The sequence below is a fragment of the Vanessa cardui genome, chromosome 21 (assembly GCF_905220365.1).
Source record: "Vanessa cardui chromosome 21, ilVanCard2.1, whole genome shotgun sequence".
Classification (NCBI taxonomy): Eukaryota; Metazoa; Arthropoda; class Insecta; order Lepidoptera; family Nymphalidae; genus Vanessa; species Vanessa cardui.
Genome location: NC_061143.1, coordinates 11,199,166 through 11,221,386, shown reverse-complemented (window position 1 = coordinate 11,221,386; position 22,221 = coordinate 11,199,166). Strand labels below are relative to the sequence as shown.

General features: G+C 31.0%; 1 protein-coding gene across 2 annotated transcripts in view; it reads left to right on the top strand.

Annotated features, from left to right (window-relative positions):
* The window catches only part of LOC124538857 (myosuppressin-like), a 36,565-nt gene extending 18,214 nt beyond the window's left edge, over window positions 1-18,351 (top strand). The window contains exons 1-3 of one of the 2 annotated variants that reach the window (XM_047116089.1): window positions 7,958-8,197; window positions 17,041-17,237; window positions 17,982-18,351. In XM_047116089.1, coding sequence (XP_046972045.1) covers window positions 8,184-8,197; window positions 17,041-17,237; window positions 17,982-18,070 — 300 coding nt within the window. In that variant the 5' untranslated portion in view covers window positions 7,958-8,183 and the 3' untranslated portion in view covers window positions 18,071-18,351. Of the gene's footprint in view, window positions 1-7,957; window positions 8,198-17,040; window positions 17,238-17,981 lie in introns of those variants that run through there. The other variant, XM_047116090.1, reaches the window with a different exon arrangement.
* Window positions 18,352-22,221: the final 3,870 nt, after the last annotated feature.

The window sequence follows — 22,221 nt, the reverse complement described above, 5'->3', positions numbered from 1 at the left end:
ATGGGATTATTTTTTTGCTCATCCATTTAGTTAATATAGACATAATTAATTGTCACCGTCGTTGTTGTAGTGATAAGATGACCGCAGATCCTGAGTTCCCGGGTTCAACCCAGGTTGGGTAAAGTGTCTCAGAAGCTAGATACAGCCTTTTGTAATCATAGTTTTGTTTTAATAACATATTGAATTAGTAATACTAATATTATATGTTATTATAATAACGGGGGGAAATTGCTCCTAGCATTCTTGCCACCATTGCACGCGGTCAAAATTTATACAGTGACTATTTTTAAATCACATTTGTTTATGCACTTAATGTTATTAATTCTTGTATTAATAAATGCTAGCAGTAATACTTATATTATGTTTTAAATATGCCACCAAGTCACTTAATGTGTACAAGCACCTTTATATAAAGGCAAAATCCTTATATTCGTTTTATTAATGCTATACTACAAATAACCAAGACAAAGTACGTGTACAGAATTAGATTAAACAAAATAACACTTGCTTTTGGTTTATTAAAACTATTTAAAGCTTGAACTAGCGTACATTGCTGACTAATGAGCACTATTAAAAGCGATTCATTTGTACAGTCACCAATGTATCTTTTATTTTTGTATTTATTACATGTCGGATGTATACTTAGGTTTGGCTGCATAGATTACAATTTGTGCACTTTACTAATTAAAAAAAAAAAAAATTGTCAAAAAAACTTTTTCGATTATTTTTTTAAGGAGTTTTGTTATCATTCATTTGGATGTCCATTGTATTTAGTTTATTTATATACTTTCACAAGATACATACTAATAATAGAGTCATGTCTACAAGTGATTATAATCTAACAATTATATTTTGAAACGCCTAATTACGAAACATAATATTATACCGCGTAAATTAACACGTAATCTGTATGAGATTACTATGAAATACGAGTCGAATATTGTTTATGATATGCGATAGGATTTAACTTCATTGCTAATCGTAATCGTTTATTAAATTAGGTTATGCCACAGGGTCGGATTTGGAGATCTGGATAGAATAACAAAGAGTAATTACTTTCTAAATAAAGCGAACATATTTTTACATAAGCGGTGACTAGCGCCCATAGACAATCTCGCTGTGAGAAAATATATTTCTTAGAACTAAGTCTCTTGTGCCTGTAGTGATACTGCCTCTCTGACCTTTCAGTTGGAATACAACAATACTGAGTGCTGCTGTTTGGCGGTACAATATCTGATGAGTTCCTACCCCGACAGGGTTGGACTAAGCCTTACCACCAAATAAAAAAAGATAGTCGGGTGTTTGAATAATTAAATTAATTAATAATTATTTAAAAACTACTTAAATGAAAATCTGTTCTGCAGTTTGTAAATGTAACGCATTCAGATCCTTTGCCTTATATTAAGAAGTCATTTCGTATTAAGTTGGATGAAATAATTTCGAAAAAAATATTCCATAGAACTTGATACATTTAGATATATGTTATTCAGCATAATGGTAACTTAAAACTTAATTTTCTTCACAACTTTAAAGTCGTATCACTACGCATGATTATCAATTTCAATCGTTGATATTAAATATAAAATTGATGGGACATTTCAAAAATAGTAAAAATCTTATATATTTTTTAATTTAATTTAGATACTTTAGATTCAATGAACAAGCGCATAAAATAATGCATAGATGGTTGTAAATTAGATCGTGCTGATTCAGTTCATAGAAACGTAACGCACAGATAATAAAAAAATTAATATGCCATACCATATTTAAAAAAAAATGTGCATTCCATGATGCACAATAAAAGTTTAACGAGCGAACTATTTCAAATATAAAAGTCGTAAATTAGCGCGCAGTTAGTTAACCGCTGTAGCAAGATTATACATTCAGAACGTGTTACCTCATTAACATGCTAAGTTTTTTAATTATTTCTTTTCTCAACGAAATTTTTAAATATAAACTAGAACGGAATTATTCTAATTCTAATTTAAGAGTTATAGTATACCTGTCTCTTATAGTTTCATGGCAAAACCTTTAAAACGAAATTAAAAGAACATAGGTTGCTATTTCATATCTAACCCAACGATCGGCTCTTTTAGCACGCAGGCGGAGCTGCGGGCAATAACTTATCCATTTTAATATTATAAATGCGGAAGTAACTCTGTATGTCTGCCTCACTTTTCGAAACTACTGGTCTGATTAAATGAAATTTGGTGTACAAATATACTAGAGCCGAGATGGCCCAGTGATTAGAACGCGTGCATCTTAACCGATGATTGCGGGTTCAGAACCAGACAAGCACCGCTGATTCATGTGCTTAATTTGTCTTTATAATTCATGTCGTGCTCAGTGGTGAAGGAAAACATCGTGAGGAAACCTGCATGTGACAAATTTCATAGAAATTCTACCACATGTGTATTCCACCAACCAGCATTAGAACAGCGTGGTGGAATATGTTCCAAACCTTCTCAAAGGGAGAGGAGGCCTTTAGCCCAGCAGTGGGAATTTACAGGCCGTTGTTATTGTTGTTGATTCTAGAGCTCGAGAAAGGACAAAGGCTACTTTTTTGGAAACAAAGATGTAAGACCTCTTTGTGTACCTACCAAGGCAGCAACGTAATATTATTTTAATTAATTTGTAAATATATTCATAACGACGCGGGTAAGAGCACAGTATCATATGTAGGCTGTTTTCATTACTAGACTAGCTGTGTAATGCTGTTTTATCCGGGTTAAATTTGGTTTATCTCAGGTTCGTACACAACACGGGATAGTTTGCTAAACTAATTAACATTAATAGTCCTAGATTAGAATTATAACGAGCCTGACCTTCACAAACAGATAATCTAAAGCCCTATTTTTACTAATACGGATTTACTTGGTACTAATGATGTTATCAATCCCTTATTAGTAAGAAGAAGGATAATAGAAAAATATCTTATAAATTATAAGTTATATATGTATTTTATTATATTATAATATATGAGACAAAAAAAATTGTCCTAACATTAAAAGTGCGAAAGTAGTGTCAGGTGCCTCTTCTCTGTGTGCTTTAGGTAAAGTTGTATAAATTTCTCTCGGATAAAGCCTCAGATTCAAATCAAATCAAATGAAATCAATTTTATTCAAGTAAACTTCACAATGAAGCGTATTTGAATCAACAATAATTAAATGCTACCACAATTTCGGAAAGCAGCTTCTAGCGAGAAGAAACGGCAAGAAACTCGCAGTATTCAGTATTTAGAATTCAGTATTTTATAAACTATTAATGTAGTTTATAAAAATGGGGAATTTAAAGTTTGTAACGCTAATACAATTTGGAAAGCTCTCCATAAAATGATAATTCGCAACTTACGTCATGTCACTGTAAAAAAGTCGTTGATTTATTCCCTTAATTTCCTTAAGTTGGTAGAATTTTTATTTAAAATACGAAAAATTACAAATGTACCCAATAGATGGCGTTGGTAGTCATAAATCGAATTATAAAACATTTATCGTAGATAAAATATGACGTCGAATCATTGTTTATTATAATTATATGTTTATAGTGTTCCTCATGCAGTTGAGATATGAATAATATACTCCTCATGTTTTCAACTTCTAGCGCGGTTACCAAATATCATAGAGATCGCGTTCACGACACAATTTCACACACTATGATTTTTAGATATGTTATATTCCACAAGATATACTCAGGGCGTAAAGGTGACATTATTGGTGTCAAAGATGGAAAAGGAAAAGAAATTCGAAAATGCTATATTGAGACGTCGTAACACTTTCTGTAGTAGATTTGAAATAAAGCTACTTCAGATTTTTATTATAAGACTTTTCTGAATAAACAGTAATATTATAATGTTGGAATATTATTATTATGCAGACTTACATTCGCATTTATAACATTATAAATCAAATCACTAATCTTTGTTCATTCGAAATTTCATCAAATATGGTATGAAGTAAATATTTTCTCAACTTTTAATTTATTTGTTACTTTTTAGTTATTAAACTCGCGTTTTTATTCTCGGTAAGTCCTTTCATTTGATACCCATATTGTAGGCAAGTACTATAAACTTATTCCGCCATATTGGGCAGTGACGTCACTTTATTTTTTGCCAAATAGTGCCTAGTAGAGTAGAAAACTATAAGTATATAGTTGATTTGATATCCTTATTGTAGTAATTAATTAAAAAATTCACCATGTAGGATTTAGAATGACATCACATAGTATGTCACCATGTATTCATCCTAACTAAACGTGTACCTATATAAAATTTCATCTCAATCGGTTAACGATATATGTTTCGAATTGATTTTCAAGATTTATAAATGCATCCGCCATTTAAAAGTGAAATTACATTTTTTTCGAGTTATTCTTAGCAAGCGCTATTATTTGATACCAATATTGTAGGAGTAACCACTGCATGGAACCAGCACTTGCCTCTAGTTTTTCCCAACCGATACGACTTAGGAACTTCAAGAAAAGAGCATACACCTTCCTGGAAACGCATCCGCAAGCTCCCCGGTGTTACTGATGTCCAGAGGCGGTGGTTGTCACTTACCATCAGGTGTCGCCGTTTGTCTCCTATCGTAAAAAAAAGAAGTGCATTAAAATGATTTAGTCCGCCATCTTGTATATGCCACCATGATGGATTTAGAATGACGTCACACAGTTAATTCGTGCATTGTCATAGCCACCAAGCGTATATAAGAAGTTTTAGCGGAAACAGGTAAAGATATCTGCTTCTAAATTTACTTGCCAGATTTCACCTGTACGTACCCAAGTTAAATAAAAGTTAGAAGTAGATGTACCTGTATATAGTTTGTTTATTTTTATATTACATTTTAAGAATGAAGAGATATTTTGAATTCGCTTGTTTTTTAAAAAAAATGGAGTGTTATAATCAAGTGCACACAGTAAATGGTGAGAAGTCGACAATTAAATGGTTAATTCGTATCCTGTATCGTCAATTACCGTCGTCTGGTAGTTACCGTGTTAGATTACGTAGACTCTAGTTGCCTCTAATGAAACAAAGTACTAACTAATTTGTAACAAGGTGCAACTTGCACAAAGTTACGACCTTTGTTACATTTTTATACAGTAAACGAGTCAGCTATTTTAGACTTTATTATAGACTTCTCTCTGTATTCTGCTCAATATTCTGCTATTATTGTGCTTAGAAAATGTGAAGCTCTAACTTTTTCAGCAAAGGAAAATACCTCTTAGCCGAGTAGTGGATTAATAACAGACTTAAGAATGTCTTTATATTAATGATGATAATCTCTTAAAATATTTCAACCCATCTGTATGTAAGAGAACAAACGCGCTCCTTTATTACTAATATTATTCCCTCTCTATAAAACTTAAACTTAAACTCATATTCCTTTATTCAATGTAAAATCATTATGCTTAGTTATTGATGGTGAAATTAACACTACCATGGGTTCGGAAAAAGAAACATACTGACCGGAGAATAACCTATGTAAATCTACACGATAGGAAACAGGGAGACCAGTGGTCCTTGTTGTGGATATATTAATTATAAAATAATGCATGTGGGTATGTTCATTAAGAAAAAGAATAAATGATTTAGTCGCAATGATATTCTAATAAACAGATATGTTATACCTATACTAAACAATAGAAAAAAGTTTGCCGCGCCGGTTACCGTTTATTTTACATTTTGTTACAAGTAAAAAGGATAGCTTGATAAAAAACAATAAGTAAAAAGGATAACTAGATGTTTTAATTACGCAAAACGTATTACTACATAATTATGATGTATTATAACGTATTACTGGCATAATTATGATTGAACGACTAAAGGCAAACGTCCCAATTAGGACGTTTTGTAGTCTTCACTTTTTGCGCGTTAATGACATATCTGTTTACTAGAACATCATTGTTTAGTCGTCATTTAACTATGGTTTTATTATGACACGTTCCACTATTACATGGTGTCAGGTGTGGGGTTACGGTTAAAGCACAGTAACTGTTACTGTTAGACAATTGTCGCAAGTTGATAAATGTAGCAGTCGATAAAACAGTATTATGGAGTAATAGGCACAGGTTCATAGTATATTTTTTACATGGCTTGATATCCGTGACTTATATTTGACAGCGTAGCTGTTGCTGTAACCTTAATAGCACTTGCAGCTGCTTAATTTTCATTCCAAGGCGTATTAGTATAACGCTACCAACTCTGGGTTGAGAAATGCGAATGAAAACTGTTGTTTTTTGACTTTTTCTCAACACCTACTTCTAGTACATTTAGTCCGTCTGAGATATTACTTTGTACAATTATTGATAGCCGTTCATAGTCTTCTTGAATAACTGGACTATTCTGGTCTCGTCCGGGTATCTCTTTCTCGGGTAGTGTCACCTACCTATTACAAATTTAGATATGTATGTCTCTTTTCGTAAAGTTAGCTGTTAATGATATTAAGGTACCCTAGGTGGCGTGCTTGTTATATCAGAGAAGCGTTTACAAAAAAAAAAACGAGTGGAGGGCATTTGCTAATACTTTGTAAAATAAGATGTAATCATTGTATGTATTTTATAGCGATTCTGTCGTTCCCTTAATTTAATATTCGATAAACTTTATTGAAAGTCATTAAGCAAAGAATTAAATTGAACGAAACTTTCATGACTTTATCACAATTTCTAATTGAAATTGGATAGCTATAAAGTATCTTTTAACCTATCAATTTTAATCATTGTATAATTCACGATATTTACTTTAAAACGTATGTGAATAGAGCTCATTTTCCCATATGCGTTATAATTGCAATTCACTCTTCACTAATGAACTATTAACAAACCAAATATTTAAAACCATTAAACGAAATTAAACTTTAAATCATGAGTATTAAAGTTTAAAATGTAATGTATTTTTACATCAAAGAAACTTCAATCGATCAAGTATTTTATACGATCTTATTACAAGAGCAATAAAGTCTAAAATATCTCTAAATAGCTTTTTTTTGTAGATGAAAGATTTAGTTAAATAGATCAAGCTTGCGAATAGTGATGTAGTTTTGCATTGTGCGTTTGTAGATCATTTGCGTGCGAATTTGCACGTACGCACGCACTAGGGATGTAAGTAATTCGAAATAATTATCGATTTTTTTAAAGTCAGCTATAAAACTTCGTATAGATTAAAATTACACAAGTTTTTTATATCGTTAACGAAATGCTATAAAAGTCTAACTCATTTCGGCTAATCATAAAGACTAACCACAACCACAGAAAATATTATAATTCAAAGTATATATGTCCGTTGGCGAATACTCAACCTTGTACCGGATAAAGATTAAGCACAGGACACATAGTTCTCTAAAAAAGTTTAAGCAATAAGATGTGATTCATATTGATCTTATAATACAAAGGTATGCGTCAAGTGGGAGTTTATTTAGTATTACAATGTTTAAATAAAAACATAAATAATATTTTAATAGTATTCATAGTATACAGTGCTTTCAGTAAGTCGAAAAAAGGCTCTTTTATTTATTTCGATAGGTAAAAAAACTTTCTCTTACTATATTACAATTCAAACTTTTACGCAATAAATAGAGATCACCTATTAATAATTATAAATTAATTAAGCACCAAATAATATATTAGTAATAATTCATTTATCTAAAAATTTGAGAATTAATATTTATTTAAGGTAGAATACTGACTTTAATGTGATGAATAAACACAGTAGGGTAGAAATCTAAAAGTTTTTGTTGAGAGAGAATTAGTTTCAACATTCAATAACAAAGTGATACCATTGTTCAATTATTAAAATCGAACAATATAAACACCAAATAGTTAAAATATAGTTTCTGATAAACAAATACACGACTTTATTTATCAAGATGTTTAATAATCGATTTCACGATCGTGAAAATCGATAAGAGAGTGCAACTCTAAAATACGGGCGCTGACGTCTCCAAGATAAATTGATGCGGGTCCCGAGTCAGCCTCCAGTGTCCTTTGGATGCGCGCGCGTAACACGATTAAAAAATCGATAAGTCATTCAATCGATAGTTCGAAATATTGCGTACAGCACTATTTTACGTTCATACTAGTTTAAAAGAAATAAATTTAAGATCAAATAATATAAAATGAAAATTCGTTCAGTGATAAAAAAATTAAATAGTGTATTTGTTTTGATCGATAATTTCTCTGTGGAATAATTATTCATGCGTGTGTTTAGGTGAGAGAGAGTTTATTTATACAATACAATTAAGTATAACTAATTGTAATTACTAATTTATATATTACAATATCATACTGTGGTAATTAGAAAATTATAATATTATTGTACACTTTACTAATATTTTAAATTTGTCAAACAATAATTTTGTATTTCTATTTAATATCTTTTACAAATATAAGAAAACACAAATTAATTTAATTATGATAATTGTTACATTTCAAATATTATAAAATTATATACCTATGTATATTAAATTGTATGTGTATAGTTAATACTACAAAATAAAAAAAAATAAAAACGTATCTCGGATATACTAACCACACTAACCACAGATAAAAAATAAACAGAATAAAGTTGCAGTACTACAGAAAAAAAACAAACTAGAAATACTGCAATGATTACAATACATTTTCTAAGGTTACTAAAGAGGTTTTGCTTTTAAAACTGAGTGAAGTCAGAGCGAATGTACGTATACAGATTGCTTGCAATAATATTATGAAGATCACTGACCGATTTATTGCACTTATTCATAACACGATAGATCTTTATATATTATACATAGATAGGCATATAAAGATACATATTTATTTTAATTTACATAAAGTTTGTTTACATTTTTATCGATTTCATAACGTGTATCATAATTATTACGGTTGAGACATTTTTTTATTGTTAAACTGACTTGGGCATAATTAGAGCATAATTTTAAAAAGTAATGCAATATTTCAGTTTGTAAATTTTGGGTAAAACATTTCACTTGTCACGGTTTTTGGAACATGTGAAGATTACTCGTAGTCGCCTTTTTTGTTTGCCACTGTTGGCTTATTTTAATAAACCATTTTAAAAATATTACAAACATTAAAAACTAGGTTTTTCTCTTATCTGTGCAACAGAGGAAACGAGTAAACATTACACTTATATGAATTGTCATATTTATTTACTAGAAAAGATAGAGTACGTCGGTGTTGGGGAAGTTGTACGTTTTTAACAACTATTTTGAATATTGGAAACAAAGATCAAAATATTCACATCAAATGAGAGATACTTAAAATACAGCCATGTTTTGTCATGTCGATGTGGGGTACTAAAGTTCCATTAAATTTTTAATTCTTCTGTGGGTTTTTATCGCAATGAACTCCTAAAAGGCTAGGCCGTTTTAGATATTTTTTTTCTGTATATACCTATCACATTCTCAGAATTGGTTAGATGGATCCTGGTAGGTTATAGTATTTAGGACAAAAATATTTAAACGACTTGCAGTCGGGGCGGCCGGTATGATATATAAAAATAATACATAATTAATATGCATTTTTATAAGTGCTTCCTAACTATTTCTCTCATAGTGTTTTGCCACATAGACGTACAGACATAAGATTACAACATTATCGATGTATTCTATATATCGATTTACTAATAATATATCAAAGTTTCTTCGCAACATCTTACATACGTTTCAAAACATCTCGACGTCCGCAAATTACAAGTTGAGCTGATCGTTTAGTTAAAAAAATGATGAGTAAGAAGGGCCGAATGTGCGCCGAAAGTTCTCGGGAAATTCCGAACAAGTATCAACCAGTTGAGTTGTGGTCAGACAAGTTCTGTATCGCTTATTAGCGGACCATCAATGACTTACACAGGGTTGCCATCATTATTTTTAAATAAAACATATACTCGACCTTGATAATTAATTTACTGAATGAATCTGGAAATTTGAATTTATTGTTTTCTATAAATCTTTCCTCAATAATTCTAATGAGATTAAATTAATTTTACAACTTATATATATTATCAGGTAAATATAACTTTATTATTAAATATTTTGTTATATATGTACTACAGATATTGTCTAGATGTACTAATCTATAAACACAAATATTATCAAAATTACTAGATTACTCAAAGGCTTACAAGTTATCATAGGAGTCAGATATATTGTACATTTACCTTTTAATTAAACCATACGAATACAAGCGAATCACGTGTAATTGAGTTACGGGCTATTCTGTAAGAAACTAGTTCTAAATCGACGTCGAATCGATCGTGAATGTACAAACTTCGACAAGTAACTTTACGTATACTCGTATTAAGCATTCATACGGAATCTCATTCTCTGAATGTTAAAGTAAGGTAACGGACCCAACACTAGGACTGCACCGCTTATCAACACAACAGCTAATATAAACACATAACTAACTGTTTACGCTTTTATTTAACTATGTACATAAATAATTTCATACATTGATATCTTCCTGAAATATCTTAGGACGACTATTTTCAAAGAAGGGTTCAACTACGCAAGATGCAAATGCAAATTTCAATAACATAAAACTAACTTAGATCAAAAATTATATTCTGTAATTCCTCAGAATTCAGATCGAGGATATTAAAGTTGAAAGATATACAAACTAGAGGTGTTTATTTATTATGGACTATTTAGATAATGGTAAATCCGTAGTTGTTTGTTTTCAACGAGAAAAATATATTATCTGCTATATAAAACCTCTTTTGTGGTGATCGCATTTGTACTCGAATTTCGTAATATGAATAATATTGCCTTTACAAAACACCGAAGTGTAGATGAGTACTCTTAGTCGTTGATATCGAATTGTCTATGACGTCGGTTGTGTTATATGATGTTTAAAGTAAATAAGTTGTTATGTAAATAAAAATAATTTAAATACAAAGAAAGGATGAAAGGTAATAAGGATCGATTATGATTATTATTATTGAATTTTAATTACAAAATACGTTTTAATTAAATCATTTTTAATTATAACACAAAAATATTTGTATTTTGAAATGTTGAAAACGAGTTACTGCTGAGTTTCTTGCCTGTTCTTCTCGGTAGAATCTGCATTCCAAAGCGGTGGTAACTTCACTTAATACAATTTGTAAAATGTCGTTGTATCTAATTCTATTTATTTGTAGTACTATTTGTTGCTCACGGCTTCGATCTCGTTTTAGGGGTTTGTTTCAGGTATTTGGTATAAAAAAAACGTCCTTTGTGATTCAAGCTTGCTTCAAATCAAATTTTATGAAATTCGATTCCGTAGTTTGGCTGTTAAAACATAAAAAGCTAACAGACAGACAAGCTTACTTCATTTATGATATAGTATAGAGTGTTATATATGAAAACTAGTATGAAACTTAATTGTACTTCTGTCGTTCGCAATATTAAACCACAAGAGGAATACGTACAGCTTAATAACAAAACTCGCAATAAAATATTCATATGCGATCTTACAAATGTCTTCATTACAAACGTGTTATCTGAGATTGGTTCCAGTTTCACAGTAATGCTGAAACCTTTCGTACGTACTATTACAGATACTCATTCACTCACTCTTCAATATACATTAATTCAAGAATAAATTGAAAAAAGTGTTATATATTGTAAGCACGAGTGTTACATGTGTGGGTGCAAGCCGATATTTTAAGGAGGGGCGCGCCATTGTGACTGAATAGATATGAATTTCTATTTAATACAGTAAAATTGACACACAAACAGCCTGATGTCATGTAACCAAAACTAAGCCTAACTTAAACTTTTTAAATAAGTATGAAAAATCAATTTTAATTAAATAGAAATATAATGGTATATAGGTGTTTATGTCATTCACTGGCTTTTGTGATATATCTTTTTTTAAATAGGAAAGAAACGCCCGAAGCGATATAATTATCTCTATGATGAAATTATAGTATTATTATTTTGTTTGAATAAAAATAAGACATATACCTTAATATACTGCCATACTCTTAAACTAAAATAGTATTAACTTCTGTATAGATCGGATTAGTAGTTTTCACATGAACTTGAAAATAAGCATCATCATAGTCCTATTTAAATGTTATTTAAAGAATAGACTATCTAGTAGGATTCAAGGGAGCTTTTATCGTTAAATCGTTAAATCTCCCTTAAATCGTCATTTTACAATGATAAAATAAAATCGGACGATAGATTCACAATGAACTAAGATTCCATTGATAAGAACAATCCGTCAAGAATAATAATTGTTATTTAATTTAAATGATAGTATAGATATTTAATGCATATATACATTTAAATTGATACATGTACTGATAAGACTATCATCAACTACTACTATCAAATTTTCTTATTATATTATTTGTGATGTAATAACACAGAAAGCAATGTTCAGCAAAAAATATATAAACCAAAAATGCCCTTAAATTAAGCATAATTTCGGACGCATTGCAAATTATATAGATAGGGTTCTTGACTTAAAATTCCACAAATTAAAGCTCTCTAACGAAACAACATGGAATTTGGACGCAAAAAACTTTAACCAGTTCAGTTCACTGAGAGCAAACTCGAACCAAGTACACGCCGTCGCGAAATCTTGAAGCTCGCGTGTTTTAATCTTTGCTTATAAGATTTACAAACATACATTAAAATACGACATAATGTTATACTTAGGGATTCATTTTATTTATACCTTCCAAAATCGACTAAAATATTATTAAACATTTGAGAAAATCATAGAAATGCATTATGCATGGCAATTTTGAGCATGTTTTAAACGGCTACTTAAAAAAGTAAGCACAGTCCTACTAATTTAAATTACAGCTACCTCAATCAATGATTTAGGAATACGGATAAAGGTAAGGTATTCAGTTGTATCTTTATCTTAGATTAAACACAACCAGGATTTCAAATCTATGATAATAGCATCTACACGTTTGACTCACTGAGTTATAAATTAAAAAATCACAGCAATATAAAAAGGCTCATATAAATTTTCAACAAAATTAAAATTGAAATGAAGCTTCGAAATATTTTTATCCATACTTACAATAAAACTTTTAATAGGATTTCGATTCATACATGCTATTAACGTGCACGAGCTTTTAGTTCAGACTTAAAGCCTATTTTGTCCGGGATGATATTAAACCACGTATTATACGCCTGCAAACAGATTACAAGGGATTTAAGATGGATTTCAGAGATTCCATAGATCTTGTTTGTCGTAACTTCATCTCATCCGAATGCAAGCGACGTTTAATATGCGGACGGTACGTTTCTGTTTGTTCGGGATGGTGATTATATTAGATCAAACGATTTACGTTTAAGAAAATCGCTTTCTTCTGCTATTCTTTCTGTTATGGATTTATAATGAAACTAATAACTCATACGATACTTCAAACTCATGTATTAATACGCAAGAGAGATACAGTTCTTAGTATACTGTCCAACGTGAGGTCTGGACGTTAAAATAGTTGGCTAAATAAGTTGCTGTTTTACCAGTAAATAAATAAAATGTATCTACAACAACAATTATCAATTTATAATTATGAAATATTTGAAATATCAGAACCGGTCTTATTTTTCAGTAAAATAATGCTTCCGCATGGTTTAAAAACAAACTTTTTTTGTAACAAATTTACTAGAAATGGAACGCAGTTTCTTAAAAACAAACCGAAAACATCTTGGAATACTTACACAGTTACACTTGTGTAAGGAATATTAGATAATTTAATTATATAATCTTCTTTGAAAATCAACGATACTGAATATACGCTTATGTTTTTAATCATATATTACTTTAGAATTTCATTTGATTGATTTTACTTTTGAGCATCTCCGTGGTCGAGTAGTGAGTGCACCGGTTTTCAAGGGTACGCCACTCCGAGGTCCCGGTTTTGATTCCCAGCCGAGTCAACGTAGAAAAAAAAATCATTACTTTTCTATGTTGTCTTGGGTCTGGGTGCAAGTTGTACCGTCGTTACTTCTGTTTTTCCATAACAAAAGTGCTTCAGCTACCTACATTGGGATCAGAGTAATGTATGTGACGTTGTCTAATATTTATTTGATTTTAACTTAAAAGCAACAATATTAAATCTATATGGACTGTTCATACAAGGATCATATTTGTTCACTCTCAATATTTATGCAAACATTTGTAAATTCAGTCACGTAGCTAAGTTTATAAGGGAAATCGAACTTGCAACTTGTTAAACAACTATTTCATATCGACGAATCTTCTCCGTTTCAATTTAAGAAAAAAAAAGACTACAATACGTTTCGACTTATTCAGTTCGGTATGCCGATATTGCGATTCTGTTTTTGTCCTACGATTTCGGGGTTTCGTTTTATTGGAAGAATTGCGATACTATGTCCTATAAGATTTCTCGACGTGAATTTGTTATTTATTGCTTTACTAGTTACCACTCGTTACTTTGGATGTAAATTTATACGCTTTGGGCAAATAAAATTAAAAAATATATTTTGTATACAGTTTTTGTTTTGACCTTTCTGTCAAAAGAAAGAATGTCAATTTATTGTCTCTAATGGATTTATTCTATTTTGAATTTATTCTAGGTGAAATTTCAACGATTCTTACTTAATCTGTATTAATTATTACCTTGAACACTATTTTTGTTGTGTGTGTTTACATTATTAACTCAAATCTTTGTACAATCGTTTTAGAAGTTTGCTTTGGTTTCTGGTATGATAGTATAATTAAAGCGTATTAATATTTGAATTAATAAATACTATATAAGAAAAATATTTTAACGCAATTGGAGAGTTAAATATAATTAATAAAAACAATTAAATATATTATACTAATACAATAATTAATGTTTACAAAGCAATACGTAGGTACATATATTTATTCTTTATAAAAACGAAATAGAGTATTTAAATACTATGGGCGAACGAAAGTACAGGAATATTTTTTTCCTTCATTCTATTTCCTCATTCTTTGTGTCTCAAATATCATACGCTTGCTAACAAGATCCTTCTAACAACTAGATAGGTATTATTTATAAAAACTCAAGGAAAACAGGGGAAAAATAAACTATATAGTTTGGAAAAAACATTGCATTTATAAATTGTTTAAGTATGATAACAAAAATATAGCAGCACTTGGAATTGTCGCGTTCTTTTAATTTTAAATATAATTATCCCGTTAAACTCTCAGAGGATATTTTTTAATTCCAATCACAGAACGGTATCTGAATACAATTCTTAAGTAGGCTTACAGTCTATTCCACCAGACTCCTGCAATGTCTCCAGGCACATATGCAGTTTAACTCACGATGATTACCTTCCAGAGGAATTATAAAAACAAATTAAGCGTATTGAAAGTCGGTGATGCTTGTTTGAATCCGCAATATTGTGTCAATAATTCATATTTACCCTGCCAACTCAGAGTTGAGCCTGGAGTTAGGACAGCCATAAGCCAAGGAGTCAAGATCAAAATAACGACTTTACACATAATTCACTTATATGGCTTTGATCTGTGTCCAACAGATTGGTATGCTTGTGACCAACAAAGATGTAGATCTGTGTTGTAGAACTATCGATACTTTGACTATCGATAGTTGATCTCGAAAACTATTAAGGATATCGATATAGTATTGTACACACAAATAGCTTTCGATACTATCGATAGCCTATCGATACTATCGCTAAAGCCTTAACTATCGATAGTGGACTATCGATATGCAACACTAGTAGTTGTACACACCTACAAATAAAACCAAATACTTATATACCAATAATTCTCGTTGCGATCTCTTGACCGGTATTGACGTTGAAGAGCCGTAACTTTAAATATAGGTTTTGTGTAAACCCGTCTGGTTACTTGCCACCCACTCGTAATATTTTACCTGTTATGCAATACTTAGTATTTTGTGTTCAGGTTTGGAGATAAGACAGTGTACTTATAGGCACAAAGGAACAGTGTGCTATAGCTATTAAGCTCCTAATGTTGATGGATAATATTTCATACAACGCTAACAATCTTGGGCGGTGGTGACCACTTACCATCTTTTCCTCTATCTTCATTTTCGGTCCGCCAATTTCCATGAGAAATATTATTTCTTAGTTGCATTTTACGCACAGCATCTTGGCGTGTAGATCTTGCATAGGCTATACGAATCAGAACTGTTCTTAATTTGTTTGTGACCTCATTTGCGTTGATTGAGTCACTTATTATCTGCAGCATTGTACAAGACCTATTATTTAACCTATATTTTGAAATAAAAGGATTTTATCAAAGGTCAATAATAGTGTTTAGAAGTAATAATAATAGTTCTTCATATTAAAGATAGACTGTTATATAAGTATGTGTAATTAAGGCGTTTTTTGTGGATATTTCTTTAACTATCAGAAGGATTATGAATATTTTTAATCATTAGTAAATAATAAATTACTTTATCTATTGTGCATTTTCCCAGATATTTTACAATTGACCCTCTGCCCAAACATTGCCTGGAATAGATCGCTATATTTACGACAAATTAAATAAATTTTGCTTACGATGGCCAATGTAAAAATCTAATCAAATGCGTTTATAAATAGGGGGCGTACATTACAATTGGTAATTTGTATTCCCTCGTAGTCTTATAATATTCCTAAGCGACACTGGTCGGATAGATCAGATCAACTTTACGTAATTTCCGAGGCAAGGCAAACTCACGTTCAGCTTTCTCACTACAAGCTTTTATTGGGAATTTATACAAAAATAAAACCAGATACCTACTAATACAATGCTATTAGTAAGGAATCAGTTTATTGCAATATGCAACAGTGAATCTAGCCACAAAGCTATTTAACATTATTTACATACAACCACAACAAACAAGAACAGCCTGTAATTATCCCACTGCTGGGCTAAGGCCTCATCATCCTGCCCTTTTCCCAATTTTATTTGTTGTCGGCGCAGCATGTCTTCTCCTTCCATACTTCTCTGTCAGACGTCATCTTACAAGTAACATTCTTTCTAACCATATCGTCTTTCACACAGTCCAACAAGTGTTAAGCTATGGCCTCTATCGTAATTATTTACACGATATGAATTTATTGTTCGCAGAAGTGTAGAAGCGTGTCGCGTGGCGGTGTGGTGCGCGGTGGTGGCGTGGTGCGCGTGCAGCGCGTGGGCGGCGCCCGCGCAGCTCTGCAGCGCCGCGGCGGAGGACGACCCGCGCGCCGCCCGCTTCTGCCAGGCCCTGAATACCTTCCTTGAACTCTATGCTGAGGCAGCTGGCGAACAAGTACCGGAATATCAAGGTAACCTAACTATTTATCTTATTGGGATATTTAAGTCTTTTTTAAATTAGATAACTATCGTAGTATAACAAAGTGATAATCATTTAACTTAAGATTATATTTAACTAGGGACGCGACCGGTCTTCGCACGGGTGTAATACTGATATTAAATATACCACAGAATGTTTATTTACATCACATTAAGAACTTCTGAAATTATCAATGTTATTTACTAAATTGCCCATATATTATATACAAAAACCTTCCCCTCGATTTACTTTATCTATTAAGAAACCGCATCAAAATCCGTTGCGTGATTTTAAAGATCTAAGCATACATAGCAACAGACAGGGGTAAACGACTTTGTTTCATACTATGTAACGATGATCTTTTATTTATAAAACAACAACAACAACAGCCTGTAAATTCCCACTGCTGGGCTAAAGGCCTCCTCTCCCTATGAGGAGAAGGTTTAGAACATATTCTACCACGCTGTTCCAATGCGGGTTGGTAGAATACACATGTGGCAGAATTTCTATGAAATTTGTCACATGCAGGTTTCCTCACGATGTTTTCCTTCACCGCTGAGCACGAGATGAATTATAAAGACAAATTAAGCACATGAATCAGCGGTGCTTGCCTGGGTTTGAACCCGCAATCATCGGTTAAGATGCACGCGTTCTAACCACTGGGCCATCTCTACTCGTAATGGTCAGCATAGTTGCCTTCCTTTTATTTATACTTACTGGATATCTTGTGTTATAGCTTTAGTTCGCGACTACCCTCAACTCCTGGACACGGGCATGAAGCGCCAAGACGTGGTGCACTCGTTCCTCCGCTTCGGTCGCCGCTGACCGCCATCTCAACCGACCCGCATCTAAGCCTCCAAACCGTTAAACGTCTCCCCTGTTTATTCGACTATGTCCAAAACATTGTAAGTTCCTTATATGTTAGTACAATTATCCAGACACTGCGAAATATAAATTATATCTAGGCTATGATGTACTTATCGCTAAAGTATTATAGATTAAGTAATGTAATGGTCTTGTTGTCAACATTTTTCGCGTTTCGTTTGGTAAGCAGAATATTTAATATTGTAATGTTTTAAATAAATAAATACATATTTGTGACAAGCTGTCAGATTTTTATTTTTCTACCTTCCTTAATAAAATTTGCAAAATATTAAAAAAAAATTATGTAAATAACTGCTGCAACTTATATAATACAATATTTATGCAGAGCACTTAATTTGGCATTGTGTGTTGCTCATTGTTGTTTGATTTTAAAAATGTTTAATAGAAACGTGACATGGTAAGCAATGAGTCACAACGATGTGTCTCGAGATTTCGAAAGTCTTGATCTAAAATTCATTTACTTTTGAAAACGTATGTCGTAGTGATTATATCCTTATATAAATTAAAGAATCACGGAGAAACATTCCTTAAAAAATAAAACAAAACATCACATAAAATATCTTTATTCAACACATTTACATTAAAAAAGGTACAGCATCAAATAATTACAGAATTCATCCCACACGTATTAAATTTAATATTTAAAACTATCACAAAACCTTTATTATAGGACTACACGTACGTCCAACACACAAACTGATCGGCCAACCATCCGCTATATCAAATGAGGTTGGATCAAATGTTTGTTTTAAGTGCGTATACGTTTGATCGTGTTCGTTCTAAGATCGATCTAAGAGCGTACTTGTTACCGAAAACTTATGACTTTTTATGTAACAAGCATTGAAATTGACATATGTCTTTCAAAATGCATATAGTACGACACGACTTAGATGTAACATCAGCAAATTGAATAAAACCGATTATTATAGCCGATTTATACAACCAATAGAAATAGCTCCCTATCGCGCCATTCCACGCTGTTCGTTGCTATAGATTCTCGAGTCAGTTCAACCCGCGAAAGCAAGTGCATGTAAATCGACATGTCAAATTGACGAATATATTTGGTCATATAATATTACAAGTTATTATGTTCGTGTAAAGATCATATTCACATAAGAAATAAATATTGATAATTTTGGGGTAGTTTTACTAATTTTGCCGATGCTACATCTAAGGTTGTGTCGTACATAGATTTGTCTTAAATCGAATCGAACGCATTTCTGTTGAGAAAGAATCTGTTTTCTTTCGAATTTCCGAAGTACGCAATCTTTGTCCCGATCTTAAAATAGATCAATAACTTTGGATTCCAAGTTTGGTTGTTGGACGGTCGTAAGAGCCTATCATACATATAAAGAATTACCATAACAAATAATGAAGTAGTTATTACAACATACGATAAAATATAAAAATAAATACATACATAATTTTACGAAAATTCCTTTGCCAAAAATCTACATACTATATTATCGTACAAAAATTATATATAAATCGATTAAAAAAACTACATTACAGTCGAGTACTTCGCTAAAATAGTACTTAAAAAATTCAAAATTAATTTAAAAAAAAACCGTTACAAAAAAAGCTTCCAAAGATTACGTTGCTTTAAAAAAAATATCGCTTTCATTAAATTCTTAAGTTTGTAGCACCAAAGTCCACTTGTCTCGAACTCACATTACTACAGACGACTAAAGTTACTGGTTCTATTTAAATGTGCTTAAAGGAACTATTTAAAAATTAAAACTAAAGGCAAGAAATAAATAAATCAAGTGATCAGAGGATTAATTTTTGAATGGTATACCAAACAGTCATTTTAAATTTTGTTTATTATCTTTACTCCTGCTATTTGAATAGACTTTAATTCTCTATTCGACAATGCAATAACGTTTTGTTTTAACGACCACAGATTAAAATTGAAAAGAAAATTATGTTATTAAAACTTCTTACTATAAATTTGAATAAATTTAAAATTAGAGAGATATGCCTTTTGACATGTTTCGAAGTGACATAACAATAAACTCAAGTATATTTTCATTTGAAATAATTTAAGCTTTCAAATTCACTGTTTTGTGTGTGGGTCGAATCTGGCAAATGAATTTTATCACACGACTATAATTAAGCAATGTACAGTCGGGGTAAGAAAAGTTTCGTCACCTTAAGATCTATTTTCGTGTGCTCAGTATGAGCGATAATCTGCTTTATCGATCGAGAATGACATATTGCGTCGCAGTGATTTGATGTTTAGATTCAAAAGGTAATAAGAGTTTAATACTTGATAAACGAATGAATTTGAAAACTGATGAAGGTTTTCTTACTCTGACCATACATACATTTGGTGCTTGTGACTATAAATTCTATACTACTAGAGAGAATATTACATACAGAAAATATATTAAAATGGCTATCAAATTCAAGAATGTTGTCAACGGTTATTTAAGTGTTTTTTTCAGTAACTGCAATTTGGGGCAATAACTAAATTAACTAACATTAAAACATGGTTATTTATATAATTGTAAAAAGATTTTAAAACTAACGTATATTGTCATAGAGCTCATTTTAGTCGACAAACTATAATACGAAACCATACCATAGATAAAATATGACTAAAAATAAATCAAATCCAATTCATATTCTTCAGATATTTAAAATAAAATTCCAATTTATGTATACATTTTCCAGAAGTAACACGGCTTTAATAGTCCGACCGATGACAGAATAATTTCTGACTAGTCAGTGATTAAAAATAAAAAATTAAGTGACGAATAAATTAGAGCTTTAGTATTATTATTTAATCAATATTTGCAATTAACGTTATAATATCGCAATGAATTTTATCTGTAAGTCTAACTGAAATAACTGCTAAGTCAATATAACATTTACACCAGAATATGTAGCGCGATTCGTTTAGTTTAAAATACTATATATGGTAGAAAAAGCATATTATTCGATACAAGATTTTATAGATGATAAAAAAACGTGGAGTTAATACCTGTTGACTTCCAAGCAGGATATATTAATTTAAATATTTGTATTTAACTAACATGACTTTGTATTTTTTAAATGTTAAAAAAGAGTAACTACTGAGTTTCTTGCCGGTTCTTATCGGTACAATCTACTTACCGATTGACGATTCAAAAGTGCTAGTAAAAGCCTACTTGAATAAAGTTTATTTTGATTTGATTTGATTTGATTATTACAACAATTTGCGCTTCACGATTTAACAAGGTTTAAATTTATTTTAAAAAAATATTGACGTGATAAGAATCACCCGATTCTCAATTTAAAAAACAAATACGATTCTTTTTAATCTATGTCGTATTGTGACAGCTGTACGTCAATCGTTTATTTTTGGTGTCATAACAAATTGACAGACGTCAACTGATTCTCTCAACGGCCAGACTTGAAAACAATAAAAGTACAAGTAGCAATAATAGTTCGTAATAAATACTTACGGCTTTATTTATAAACATTATTTAACGAGATATTAGTCAAATAATGTTATATTTCTTTCTATCATCGATTTAACATACGAAAGAAGAAGACAACACTAATTAACTCTGCCCATTTCTTTTTCCACATTTTGACTTCTTAGAAGGTAACTATTTCATAAACCAACAAAAGTAATTTTCAACAATAATTAACACAAGGCACAGAGACCGTCAACAAAATAATTTCTTTTAATTTTTTTTTATTTTTTTTTTCAGTAGTAAACATTGATATCACGCATTCATAAGCTTCAATAATCGAATCGATTATTATCAAAATGTTGCGCTGTCAAACTCACTAGTTCAATTTCAAAAAAATAATAATTTAATGGACTATATGTACATTCCCATAAGGAGCGTTTATAGATAAAACCGTTAGTATTTAATCAGTTACTAATTACTTTATAATTTATATTCAGTTAGTATATTTCATTTATTTTATACTTTAAGTTTAATACACTTATTGACATATAATGTTAAAATTTTATTTTGGACCATACTAATTCTACCACAAAACATTTATTTTCCAATTAAAATAACTTATCTAATTACAGGCAGTATATATAAGCGATTACATACATACATCAAAATAATTTTAGATTTCAAGCA